General features: G+C 35.5%; 1 protein-coding gene across 9 annotated transcripts in view; it reads right to left on the bottom strand.

Annotated features, from left to right (window-relative positions):
• The window catches only part of SIPA1L2 (signal induced proliferation associated 1 like 2), a 131,000-nt gene that overhangs the window by 77,200 nt on the left and 39,208 nt on the right, over positions 1-14,592 (bottom strand). For all 9 annotated transcript variants that reach the window (XM_032443332.1, XM_015857876.2, XM_015857870.2 and 6 more), the window contains 2 exons: positions 6,266-7,973; positions 581-714 (listed from right to left, as the gene is read on the bottom strand). In XM_032443332.1, coding sequence (XP_032299223.1) covers positions 581-714; positions 6,266-7,730 — 1,599 coding nt within the window. In that variant the 5' untranslated portion in view covers positions 7,731-7,973. The remainder of the gene's footprint in view (positions 1-580; positions 715-6,265; positions 7,974-14,592) is intronic.

Below are 14,592 nucleotides of genomic sequence, written 5' to 3'. Positions count from 1 at the left end.
GCGTGGCTTTCTGCCATTCACACGCATCCTATCATTGGTTACCCTGACAAGAAGAGAGAAGCACTTCTCTATTTCTCATCCTTAGAAAGTTTTAATGTTCTTTCTATAAATTATTTGAAATGTACAAAGCACATCTCTCAGGAAAAAAAAGCTACTAAGAAAATAGTTTAAAATAGAATACACAAAAGTACGCTTAAGTTTTAGTACCCACTTTCATATATTTCCCCTCTCTTTTCCCCTGCATTTCTTAATCATTTTTTTTTTCCTACCATTAGAAACATAACATTTATCTGTTTGGTCCAGATTTATCTACAATTCTGTTCTTACTACCTGATTCCTTGCTTACCTCTTGCAGATATATTAATTTCAGTCAACTTACCTCATTTTGGATGCTGATCCAAAAAGAAAAATTGAATGTAGCAGTGAAGAGGAGAACTTTGGTCTAGGTAGCAAGTACGTTTACTAACAGTACAAGAAACACCTCTTTCCCACTAACAGATTTACTTGCCAAGTTAGCAAACAACCAGCACCCTAAGTTCTAAGTCAGCTTTCCTTTGCAGAATTTCTGAAATAATATTACCTCACTTGTCCTGAAAACTATACGATAGTTGAACTGAGATCCTTCTTTCTCCTTAGCGTCTTCAACCTTCTCCCTCCGGATGCTGACTGCTACAGGACCAAGATTTTCATCTATTCCAAAGTAGTTCTGATGTTCTTTCGTGCAAAATTGAACGAAGAAAGAAGAGAATAATGAATCTCCCAGAAAATGTTTAAACTACATTAAAAAATCTGCATCAAGAAAAAGTATTATTTCTAATTGAGAGCTGTGATTTGTAAATATACCGAGTATACTCTTTACTGTAAACATGTAAATCACAAAATAAGAACTTTGATAAGTAGAATGATAAGTCACCACACAACCCATAATTAAGTTCAACTTCTGATACCAAAATGATTATTTTTTTCTTTCCACAACACCATAGGAAACTAGTTCAAAGAAACTCTATCTAGTTAAAGTCTCCAACAGAAGTTAGTAGTCTCCAAACAAATAACGTACCACATAGGTTCCTTCAGTTTATTCTTACTCTTGCTTAAAACTTTACATTCAGCAATTCAGTTTTGACAAGTGAAAATTCATACTAGTAACTCTTCATTCTTTGTGAAAGGTTAAATTTGTCATTGAGCTAAATGGTTCTGGCTAAGTAGGGGTTTGCCTGTGCCATACAGAGGAAGATCAAGATAGACACTATTTAAGAAGACTGGACATACCCAACTCCAGACAGGATAAGACAGGATAAATACTGAGGCCACTAACACCTCTGAAATATCATAGTGAGTGGCTGTACCCACAAAAGTCAATCTGGGAAACTATAAGGAGGCCCCACAAGTCTTCAGCCCCAGCCAGATTAAAGAAAAAATTACAATGGAAGCCAATAAAAGATGCTTGGGAACAGACTGCATAGATTTACTAAATGTAAATAACGCATCACCACACCAACTGCTTTCTACAATGACATAACTGGTTTTGTGGATGAAGATGCAGCAATGAATGTCAGCAATACGCATTTTAGCAATGCTTTTGATACTTTTCCATAATATCTAATTAAACTGAGAAGACTTTCTTTGTACAAAGAAATTACAAAGTAGACAATCTGACTGGACAGCTGGCCTAAAATGATTCTGATAAGCAATATAAATTCCATTTAGTGGCCAGCTGCTAAAAGACTTGTATCAGAAGTTGAAAGTGGAGCTGTTACTGTTCAATACCATTTTTTAAACATTCAAAAGATGGGATGGAATTTCACATACAAGTCCAAATTCAAGGGAAAGTGTTCGTGCATTGGAGGTTATAGCTGCAATTCTGAGGGACCTCAGCAGTCTAAGAACATGAAAACTGACACAGACCTGCATTTCAGACAAAGAAAGCTCATGAAAGGGCATGGGTTTGCAACAAACTATTTCAGGAGCAGCTCTTTGGAAAAGGACATGGGGCCCAGGTGAGCACTAAGTAGTACAGCAGTCAGCAGAACAACCTGGCAGAAACAAAGGCTAAGCACAATCTGGGCTGTGCCAGCCAAAGTATTCCAGTAGGTCAAGAGAAAGATTATTCCTCTTCACTTGGCATTTTTGAGACCACACATGCCATGCTGTCACCCTCTGCCCAAAACTGGATACAAGTACAGCAGATAATTAGCAAGAAAACTCTGAAGACAACAGGGAGTTGGAACACATAACAGAAGAGCAGTTGAAGGAGGTGAGTTTTTGCAGCCCTAAGACAAGCTAAGGAGAACAACTGTCTCACCCCACTACCCGAAGGAGAGTAACAGTAAAGGGAGAACCAGATTCTCCTTCAAGCTAAGGAAGGAAGTACAAGATTCCGCTTGTTACAAGATGCCGCTCCCCATAGAGGAGAATCAAACCAAGGAGCAAGATGCCAGGAGAGTTTGTGAAATCTCTATTTTTGGAAATAGAATGAATCCAGAGAGACAAGGTTCTGAACAGGTTGCTCAAAAAATACTTTTAAAGGTGGCTTTAAATAGGGAATTAGACTGATGACCTTTGGAATTTTCCTCCGAATCAGTTTATGCTATAACTCTAGGTTTTAAATAGTAACAATGTAATAGATTAATTTGTTCTTTTAAGAATACCTCAATTTAACTAGTTTGATCAATGAATAAGAAAGTTTTCACCAAATTTCTTTTACTGGGAAGTAATCCCAGAGATCCCACGCTTGGAAGGGATACAAAAAGATAAAGTTATCTCTAATTATGTAAATGACAGACTTATTTGTAGAACCAATTTTCAATTACATTTCCAGTCATCCTCCAAAGATCTGTCTATAAAGTATACTGGTGGTTACAGTCCATCTCTCACTGAGAAAAAAAAAAAAGAATAACACCACATTATAGACATAAACCTTTATTTTTTTCCTCAAGAAACTCCTGGGATCAAAGGAGCACAGACACAAACCTATTCTTCCATGCTCACTCTTCCCACCTTCTCCACCCTGACTGTTCTACCTACATGGATTAATTACAGCTCATACTTCATAGTGTTAAGTGAACTTCAGTTAGTAAACTTAGCAAATCAATGGAACAAGATTGTACAGACCATAAAAATATTAATTTGCATGTGCATGAGAGAGTGAAATTCATAGATCAAACACTGAACAACATAACTCCCCACAGCTGCATACTCAGGCTCTGACAAGGGGTAAACTTAGTTACAGTTTCTATAGCTCTCTGTTTGGAAGTAGAGAAAATTGTATTCCACAGTTACCAGGCACCTTGGCAGCTATATTACTGTGCAAAAATGCAAGCTTGGCAGATATGTTGTACAAAATGTTAGTGGATAACAGATAAAATATTTAAAATGTTATGAATGTAAATATTCCAAGATTTAGAGACAACATTTTAAACTCTAAGTTGTTGTTTTGTTTCTTAGTATTTTAATCTCAAGCTACAAACTCATTAAGGTCATTAAATTTATTTACGTTGCATTAGAAGTATCACCTAGAAATGAAAGAGGAAAATGCTGGGTTTTTTTAGCTGTTTGAAGAGAGACAGTAAATACTCTTTATCTGTCATTTTGAGGAACAGATGTCAACATTCCTTCTTACATGAAGGAATTCTTACTTGTAGAAGTCTGAGTTAACACCAAAAGCTTGCTAAGCCTCTACATTTCTTTTAGTATGTTTTTTTCCCACTTTGATATCAACACATAAATCCAACAATTGTGAAAATTTTAGCAAGCATCCCACAAAAGACATAGTAATAAGTCCTGAGATATTATGAGGATAATCACACAAAAGAACCGCTCAATGACAATAACAGCATGCTTCAATTATCCTTAAAAAATATATCAACCAACACAATTCCCCCCCCCCCCCCCGTCTCATCCAGTCAATCACACAAGCATGTAGTTCTCTGAAGGACATAATAAATCAAAACTGCTAGATAAAATAAGATGTCCCAGCTTTTGATTACCTTAGCTGGAAACTAAGAAGGTATTTTTCAGAAACGTTAACATATTTTACATCAGCCTTGTTGGATTTGATCTTAACAATAGTTACAATGCTTATAAATATGCAATATACAACTACAGCTCATATCAAAAGACTGAATTCCAAATCTTTCATTTCTTGAAAGGCAAAGGAATAATTAGTGCTACACATGCCCGGGTGTTTCTTCCATGCATCTTAAAACAGAAATAAAAATTGTATGCTGACAAGTGCCAATTATAAAACTGTGAACTAAATCAAATATGCAGAAAGTTGTTTCTCTATAACAGATATGTTGTTGAAGGCAAAGAAAACAGTAGCATTACATATGTCTCTATACACAAGTAACTATTGTTTGCTATATTTTTCATTTCATCAAGATTTCTCTTGTATAGCTTCTGTTACTGTTCCATAGAAACTTAACATGGAAGAGGGCATGGCATAGATTATAAAGGTGAAACTATAACAGTTCCTTCCTAAGTACTAAATGCATCGCAGTATTTACTTTTGAAGAGCATTACCCACAAAACATGTAGTAACAAGGACATTAACAATTAACATTCACCAGTAATATACAATATGGGGTACAACTCTCAGATACTATTTAAGTTTTCAGTACTACACTAACATAAATACACTATTTTTAGTCAAGAGATTATTTAACATCAGAACATTAGGTCATCAAAACTAACTGCACATGCATCAGCTTCCAAGTGCAATTTCAAGTACCTTATTAAAGCGCTTTCTCTCTGTATTTTCACCTTCCAACAATGTTTTTCATTGCAAAAAAAAAGAAACAAAACAAAAACAACTCCAAAAAACACTCAGCTCTTTGGAACCTCTAACACCTCCACTGCAAAAGCATTTCACAAACAAGTCATCTTTTATTTGGCTTAGTCCTTGTCTTTTTTTTCCTTTCTTCCCATCCTGCCACAAAATTCTCCGTTGACAATTATTTCTGTCTATGCCAATTCTCTCTTCTGACTCAAAAAACACACACTACTCTCACAAGTTTTCCTTCATTATCTTCCACCCTAACTCCCTCAGCACTTTTTTGTCCATTGCAACCTGCCTAACACAGGGGCCATTTTGAATATTTGAGTTTACTTTGCTTAAGTATATACCTTTTTTGTTCTCCTACATAACAGTTCTAGATTTCTCCCTTTTCTTTTTAAATACACCATTTTTACAGCCTGTATGTTCCAGGTTTCCACCATGTCATTAAATTTTTCTGGACTTTCTTTTGAGTCCCTCATGAAGGGTCACAGGAGTAAGGAGTACAGGAAGGAGAGTATAGAAAGTACAGAATAGAGCTTATTTCCTGCTGTTCAAATACAGTTAGAAGGCAAAGGAAGTGTGATTTCAGGAAGACTCAGGCAGTAACAAACAATCTTTTAAGGACAAAAGTGTTTGGGTTTTTTTTTGTTTTTGCATTTTTGGTGTTTTGTATGTGTGGGTTTTTGTTTTTTTTTTTCTTTCTTTTTGGTTTATTTTATTCTTTTGTTCTTTTAATAGCAATAAAAAGATTAAGCAGGAACTCATAATACAGATGATCCAGAGAGGATCATTGGGTTTCTCCCCCTCACAAAAACAGGGATTAAAACACACAGAGCAAGACAGTGTTGAATACAGAGAGACAAAGTAGATCAGAGTGTAGATCTCTTGTCTGAATAACAATTCAAGCCAAGTTAGTTACCCTACAGAGAAGAGTATCCTGCCACTTTGCAGTTTGAAGATACCCAAAAGAGTAAAAAGAGAGGAGAAAGCACAAAACAATCTTAAGGCTCAAAAATGAAATACTGTCAACAGCTTTGTATTTAAAGAGTATGAAACAGCCCAGTGACACAAGACAACAGTTTCTAATCTAGAAGGCAGTCGTGAGCTTTGATAACAAAATGTTTCCTTTTGCAAACACCTTTTAGGAAATAACAGCCAATTCTGAGTATTGGTATTACCATGGATAATTTTCTGGGTATAAAACTGATCTTTTTTTATCCTACCCTCCAAGAAAGTCAGAAACAGAGAAGTTCATCTACCAAATTAAGTGATCCAACAAGTAGTGAATTCAGGCAAGTACTGCTTATCATTATACACAATCCACTGGACTCTTGCTTCCCCAAAGGGAAATATTAAGAGGCTTAATTTTAATAACACGTTTCAAGAGTAATACTTAGGTTTTGCCATAGAGAAGAATTTCCTATTTTTCCTAAGCAAATAAAATCTAACGCAACCAATTTGAGACATGCATGCATTAGAATAACTTACCTTTTCCATAGAAGAACTTGCGGTAATAATATGCTCCAAGATCAATGTGTTCTATGATGTAACGCTTCACTTTCTCTCTGTGAATTGACTGGTTTTCTCTTGGTACTTCTAGCACTGAAACACCAGCATTTGTGCAATGGGAACTCAGAGAAGACTCAAAAGAACAACTTTCACCTGAAGAAAAAGATGCTGAATTTGCCCTAGAAAGTGCAATCCGTCTGTCTCCTTCCCCTCCAGTTTCATTCCTGAAGTAAGGACAACTTAACACTAAGTCATTACTTTTCCCATCACCCTCATCAGCATCTAAATTCTCTTTTGAATTGAGATCTTCTTTGCTTCCCAAAGGTGATTCACAGTTTCCCGTTTGTCCTGCTGGCATCTGAGTTTGTGACGCAGCAGAAGCCCCAGTGGTTATATTTTTCCTTTTTCCCACATTTACTCTGGTAGCCATTGCTTCATTTATGTTAAACAAAATGCTCTGAACATCGTAATGTGCAAAACACTTCTGACAGTTCCAAGAGCGAACATTTCTGTCGAGTCTATCATCCAAATCAGAAGAAAACTTAAAAGTTTCGTGTTCACTTTTAACTGTTCGTAATTTCCTAAACAGAGACGTTTCTACCGATTCTGATTTTAGTCTCCTCTTGAAAGACTTCTCCCTGTCTCGACCAATAAGCAGGGCACTATCCATATAATCCAAGCCAGAAATCCTGACAAATTCTCCCCTGGAAATCTGTGCAGCAGCATGTAGACTTGGAGAAACTGAAGGATCACAGTGGAAAAACTCAGGAAATCCAAAAGGAGCAAGAGTTTTATGTTCAAAATTTTCCACTCTATACCCTCTTAGCATCGCAAAAAAATTTTCCCCAGACAATCCTTGCCTGTCAATTGAAGAAGTACTGCCATATTCTCTATGAAGTGCTGCTCCAGTATTTGGGTTAACAGCATTCTGGTCTAAAACATCTTCATTATCAATATCGCTTATTGTCACATCGCTGTTGCTTCTCTGCCTTATGGGATGAAGTCCCCTTTGAGGGGAATGAACAAAAAGATCCCCAATAGAGTATTTTCCCTCTGCAAATTCCAGTTCCAGCTCTTCTTGCTGCCCTTCATCTTGGTCATTTTGTCCACTTGGATGTACCGATCCAACGCTTTCATAACTAGCTGGTGGTCTATTTTCCCAAGCAGCTTTACTCAGCTCTTTAGAGCAATCCTTTTTAGGGGGCCATTCAGATACCCTTGCTCGAACACCCATTTTAGGCACAGCTGGTGTACCATTTGATTGACTACTTTCAGACTTGCTAGATGCATTTGAAGGAACAGGAGGACCCATGCCACCATTCAAAGCTTTAAGTTTTCTAGCAAAATAATCATCAGACTGCATGCTTCTTGAAGACTCCCTGAACTTCGAGGAAGATCTGCTGATTTTGTGCTTATCTTCTTGCAAAGACCTTTGATCACTCATGTCCAGTCAGTGGGAGGGGAACCACTAGAGTTACATAAATGTACTGTTAAGTTTTATTATTACATTGCTTTTTATGGGCCAGTAAACCCCAAAGTAAATACACAGTTACAGTCTCCCCAGAAGAGTCAGCAGAAGCCTCAGTGTCCCATTTTTGTCCAAATTCTGCCAGGAGAGCAATCTTAAAACTTTTCCTTCCGTTCAGATGCATTCAGTTCAATATTAATCCAGTCAAACGTCTTTTATCTGTTTATAAAAAAAATGGAAACAAAGCATATTAAAATGTTTATAGTCAACAATGGTAAGCTTTTAGTGTTGTTTGTATATATACAATTCTCCCCATGAAATTGAAACATTTAATGAGACTTGCTTCTTGTGGTTTTATATTCTCTGCCTCCTAAAACACAATAAATGCAAAAATTCCAGTTTCCTATAAGATCCCCACAGGATGTGAGTATTTTGGACCTGCACACCTATTCACTGGCCAACCACTTCATGTACACTGAATAGCCAGATGACTAGGTTCAGCTATGTACAATTCTGTCTCTCCCCTACCCCCCTCCTCAATACTGACATTAACAATAGATGCCTATTCTTTACTGTTTTTTACATAACACAAAAGCACAGTCATCTCTAAGACATCCTTTAATGTTTGCCTGAGACTGATTAATACAGGAGTTACTGAGGCAAGAGTGGTAAAAATGTAAGCAAAGTATATATGAAAACAGATAGGACCACAGACAAATCAAAATTATCCATTTAAAAGAGCATTTTAAGGATTAGTAAACTTCCAACAATAACTCAGTGAATAAAAGTATTTTTCCCCCTCCCCAAAGAGATCTCTTTATGCTCCTTTACTTAGTGTGCAAAACAGCTTTGTTTGTTACATTACATTCCACTAGCTGGAAACGTACATTGTTAATGTAGTTACTATGCTAGAGAACACATCTGCTGTCTCCCATAAATAAGACGAGAGAGTAGCCCTATTGATAAGTTTTAAATTACTTACAAATTTGGAATTTCTTCATTCACAAGAAGAGCACATACTTTAACCCATCACATCAAAATAGACAAACAAACATACATGCCTTTATGAGAGTTCAAGAAAGTCAGGTCAAATTAGACTGAAATATGAATTCTCCACTTACTTACACTACCAACCACAAGCTAGAGTTACAATAGCATCATTAATACAATATGTTTACATATTGCAACTTGAACTACATACAAATTCCTCAAAACTCTTGTTTGATGGCTGATTATGTCAAGCAGAGTAAAATTTGGGGCTCCTTACAGGACTCCAAAAATTCTATAAATTAACTTGTTTGGAAAAACAATCATTCAGAAAAAAAGTAGGTAGAATTTTTAAATTCAGACTCATGAAAATACAAGATAAAAAGAAAAGTACCAACCAATATTCTTAACATTTCTGTGGCACAAGTAATATTGTAGTGGTGAGATGCATTAAAACTTCCATGGGACTCACATCAACATGAACAGCTGACAGCATTCTTTTTTTTAAACAAAACATTTATTGGACATTTTCTTTATATGAACAGTGAAGTTTTCACTTCAAGTCTTCTTTACCAAATAAAAACTATGAAAGAAGACTAAGCTATTCCAGAGTCATCTCTCTAATTATGCAAGAAAAAGAAATACTGAGAATAAATATAGGGCGATTTCTCATATCAGGAAGAATATTTAGCTGCTTACTGAAGATTAATTTTTTTAATTATGGAGAATTACATCTTCTACACTTCTTGTCTTTTCCTACACAGAACCATTCATAGTGAAGTTATTTTATTTTTTAATCAAAAACAAGCTCTTACAAAATGGGAAAACACATGTAAGACCAATACCATTCACCCTAAAAAAACTCCATTATTTTCTTATCTCATATTAACTGTTTTCCATCATATGCATTTGTGAAAAAGTAGATAATTGGGCCAGGAATGCAACTGTAGGTCAAAATTAAATAGGATATGAAGTGGTGGAAGGCAAAAAGAGGTAGTAACAAACTGCAACCCTAGCTGCTTTAAATCCAAATCCATAATGTGATTTACCGCTTAGTCTCACAAACTGCTCTATTTGTACATAGCAGAAAAGAACCCAGAGGCAATGTGAAAGCATGACAAACTTTTCTGGTAGCGTGGCCTTTAATACTTTGTGTAGTATGGCCTGATCATTTTAATTAAAGCTATTTTGCAGAAGGTAACATTTAAAAATAAAAAGTATTATTATTCTTTACCGTGCAAAGTTGGCAAGAAGAAATGCCTATTTTAGAACTCTTGATTGGCATTTTATTGAAAATTTTATCATGCCTTCAAACACTAAAATTTGTTTAAGGTATACTAGAAAACCTTAAAAAAAAAAAAAAAGTTGGCCTAATAGACAAAATATGCCTGTTTTTAATATAAAATGTGTTTTGGCACTGACCATTTCTGTAAATTCTCAAAACTTAATATAACAGCATGTTTTGATTGACAGCTGGCCTATGCTGATGGATAGCATCATATTATCCTGTTCTTGTTATTTTTAATGTTTTTCTCTCTCCATAATAAGAATTGAGCAACTCACAAAGATCTAGAGATGACACGGATACTATCTGAGACAAGCTTACATGGTTTGATAAATGTAATAAACCATTACTTCCACAAAGAATGCTGTCAGTAAGACCACGAGTACTCATTTGTCCCCATCCTTTCCATCAAGATCTTCACATCTTTCTCTTCTCATTGTAGGATTTAAGAATGGAATCACTGACAGATAACTCAGAAGATAAAAAGCTCAATGCCGCCTACTCTGCTGTTGTCCTCTTGCCAACTCTTCCCACTAAGGCTGCTGGATGTTATGCAAATAACTTAAGTTCCTTCCACACTGCTACAAAGACTTCCTTCTGAGCTCAATACAGCAGCTGGTTTGTTAGCCACAGTTACAGTTCTTTAAAATGGAATGTTTCCAAGTTTCCTGGGGACCTGGATATATGCCCACAGACGCTCCTGTGCCAGCAGCAGAGCAATGAATAAGAACTGTACTACTGCACTATCCTGTCAAAAGGAGGCTGTTTGGTAACCCTGCCTCATGTCAGCCTTGATAGACGGAAATGAATTATTTAAGAAGTCTTTCTGTAACCATTTTGTTGATCAAGAAATTGGAAACCTGCCCCTATTATTATGTAATGTTATCATCCTAAAAAGGATGCATAATTTGGATGAAAGCATTAATCTCTACTACTTATCAAGATGACAATTCTACAAATCATGACTCTCAAGATCTACTAATCTTAAAAAATGGGAAGTGCAATTTGATAAAATAGGAGCGTAACAAGAAATAAAATACAAAAAGCTGAAGATAAGACATAATTTGTATTCACATAATTCTAGGCAGCATTTCACGTGTGCTCAGAGTCTGCTTGGTTTCCACTCTTCAAATAAATACAGAGAAATACAGCATTCTCTTTTTTGCCACTACAGCAGGGCAGCAGTGACACAATGGATACTTTACAGGAATTCAGAGCAAGTCTGCAAGAAAACACTGTTTAATGAAAAGGAACAATGCAAAGGAAAAAAATGTACGTAGTTTTTCAGCTCCTGATATTTTCCCAAATTCTGAACCACATAGCCCACTGAACAAAGCTGATCCGAAGTATTACTTCCTAAAACTAATATAGGAAAGAAAGAGCAGCTTTTCAAAACAAGAAAATTCATACGAAAATATTTTTAGCGTATTATATCAATGGTATTTATTTCTTAAACCTGCAGCAAAATTCCAAGTTGATTTTGAAATCAGAATTACCGAATTGTCATTAGCAAAATAAGGGCTATGCTTGGATTTCAAGGATGTGTCCAAGGTAGAAAATTCTGGGCACACATAACTGTGATCTCATATCATATGAAGTTGACTATGGTATCACAGGAGAATTATTACTCTAGATTGGAATATGAAAAAGGAAGATGAGCTCTTCAGGCATTTGTTTTAATGCAAATGTCTCTAGAAAGCCATGATACTTAAGAATAATTGTCTTTAAATAGAACATTTCTTTCAAAGTTTTCTATGAGGCACAGTGAATATTAAAGGATGACACTAACTATAATTGAGCTGCTTATTCAAATTGCAGCTGTGCAAAATGGTTTGGAAATAATAAAATGAACAAATTATGAGCACAGTTCATGAAAAAGTGGTTCATGTTATAATATACCAAATTTACAATTAAAGCTATAACTACTAGTGTATAAATGGTTACTTCTGTTATGAATATTTCAGACACAATTAATATGCAGACATAGATAAGAGACAGAATAAAAATGTGAAGTTCTTCATTTGACTAGAGGAAATACATCTGAGCCGCTGTGTAGTGAATATTTGTTACACATTCTTTAGTTGTTTTGTCTTTCCTTACAGTTACCATAATTACTGCAAGAGAAATGCAAAAGTAGAAAGTTAAAAGAAAATGTCTTAATATTAAATTCTTATAATTTTCTTAGGGAAGGGTTGAAAGTACATCTACCAGCACCGATCACTTCTTGTCCCATGAGGAAGAATAAAGAACAAAAACAGCACAAACACCAAACTCCTTGTGGAATATTGTTAGCTGAATCCATCTTTTTTTTTGGCAGTGTAACTTTTTGTTAACTGCAAATAGAAGCTACCTACATGGCAGACAAGTTCTTCTATCAGCGCAAATTTTAAATAAACAGAAATCACCAAAGAGTCTTTGTTCCCTTTCATTCTTTCCATTCATGAATCTACATGTCAAAGTAAAGGGAAAAAAAGAAAAAGAACTCTGCTTACTGAACATTAAATAATCTATTTTCTACAGGGAGACTAAAATGACATCTGGAACATATTTTACATTTACGTACATTATCTCCTTAGGACAGAAGTACAGCAGGCTAGATGACTGCAAGATATTTCCATATCTTTAAGCATTAAGACATACTTATCTCTCTGCCTGCAACATTTCATAGTGATTAGAATTTCCTTGTAAATAACTTTATCCTTAAGAAAAACTGGTAATACTGATTATTTCTATCAGGTTTATTTATTTGTTAATTTAGAATGAAGATTATTTAATACACAGTGATACAGATCCAACAAACAAGAAATAACAGACAGCAGATAATTCAGGTAGATTTTGGATAACACTCTACATAGCCAGTGTACTTAAAGAGCTTCCAAAACATTAGTAAAAAGCTGCTTCTATGGCATGTATTTTGCCCCAGCCACTAGAAATGACTTCATAAGAGAGGTCAGGTTAGAGCACAAATGATTCATCTTTTAGAAGAACTTTCAGTTACAAAACTGAAATACTGCACTGCAATAAGCTTCACTCAAAATCAGAAAGAAGTCATTTTCAATGGTCTCCTCAAGCAAGCCGCACAACATCAGAATTCTTCATAAAAACAATGATGTCTGCAGGCTCAGAAATGGTCACATGTTCATGTTTTCCTGAATTACCCCTCGCTGTTTGAAGGCATGTATTCTCATTTAAATTGCATAATCCCCCAAAAGGAGGGAAGGTTTCTTGGTCCTGATCCAACAGGACCCTCATATGCCAGCCCTATCATACTGTATGCTAAACACTATGATAATCCTGTTGGTAAGAAACAAATGCACCAAATCACTTTCAGAGGCAAAGCTTATTAAAAAAAGACAGGACTTGTACACCACATTTTGATCATTCAAACACAAAGAAAAGGACTACTACCTTGTACTGAACAGTCGTTTGCATAATGCAAACAAAGTCAGTAGTTGCTGAATAACCTGCTGCATAACAATGAGTTTTTGACAATTTTACATGTTCAGATAATGCTCCAAGGAAAATTTGGCATCTGTAAACTGACTAGCTGGTGATTATAGAGGAGAATATTCATATTATAATCAAGAAATGAATGTACTACATGTGATATATTTCAAAGCAAACCTGTTACCTCCAGGTTGCTCATAAACCCTACCAAATACAGTAGTTAAAAGTTCACACTACAACTGTTGTAAAACACCAGGGAAAAGAAGCAAATCACCTTCTAAGAAATAATGGACGTGTATTCCATTATCCTGAAAAAATTAAAGAAAAAAAAACATTCTACCTATTTCCAGAGTTAATCACATCTTATATTATCATGTTTCCTTTCAGAGCAAGAAGTAGTATAGAAAGTCGATTAGAAAAACACTGAGCAGCAGCAGGCACAGGGAAAACCAGGAAAAAAGAAAAAAAAACAGGCTATTAAAAAACATCCTATCCAGTTTCATTCTAAAAGTAACAGTAAGAAAGCTCTCACTCTCAACATGTAACAACTTTCTGCAGACAAAAAGATACAATGATAGAAAAATTACAAGTAGCTACATAATATCATTAACATCCCCCCCCCATTTGTGGGATGTGTGTAAAGCCATTTTCACATACTGCTTATCATTGCTTTCTATTATTATGAATTAAATCATGAATACTGGACCTGGAGACCCCTAAGGTATCTGAAGAAAGTGCCTTTAATGAGAAGTTTGTAAGCAAGAATCGTTAACATTTTGATGGGTATTTCACATTTGGAAGTAGAAATCTGGTAGTAAGTTCAGAGGCTGTACTTCTTTTGAATAAAGAGTCAAGTACTGGGAAAAGATAAATTGTTCAGTAAGGAAAGAAGAAGATTGCAAGCTTTGAGTTTCACAAGTCAACGCACCCCAACAGTTAATAAGAGGTGTTTCTATTTTTCATAGGTCTACTATAGGGAAACCCCAAAAAATCAAGCTGGTTTGACTACTCAGTAAAAAGATAAACCAACAACAAAACAGAATTATTAAATAGCTGAGATTGCCTACTCCATAAAATAGGTTTCTAATTCTGACAGAGCACTCAGAAGAGCTATGGAAA

The sequence above is a fragment of the Coturnix japonica genome, chromosome 3, assembly GCF_001577835.2.
Source record: "Coturnix japonica isolate 7356 chromosome 3, Coturnix japonica 2.1, whole genome shotgun sequence".
Taxonomy (NCBI): Eukaryota; Metazoa; Chordata; class Aves; order Galliformes; family Phasianidae; genus Coturnix; species Coturnix japonica.
This window is presented reverse-complemented; position numbering and strand designations above follow the sequence as displayed.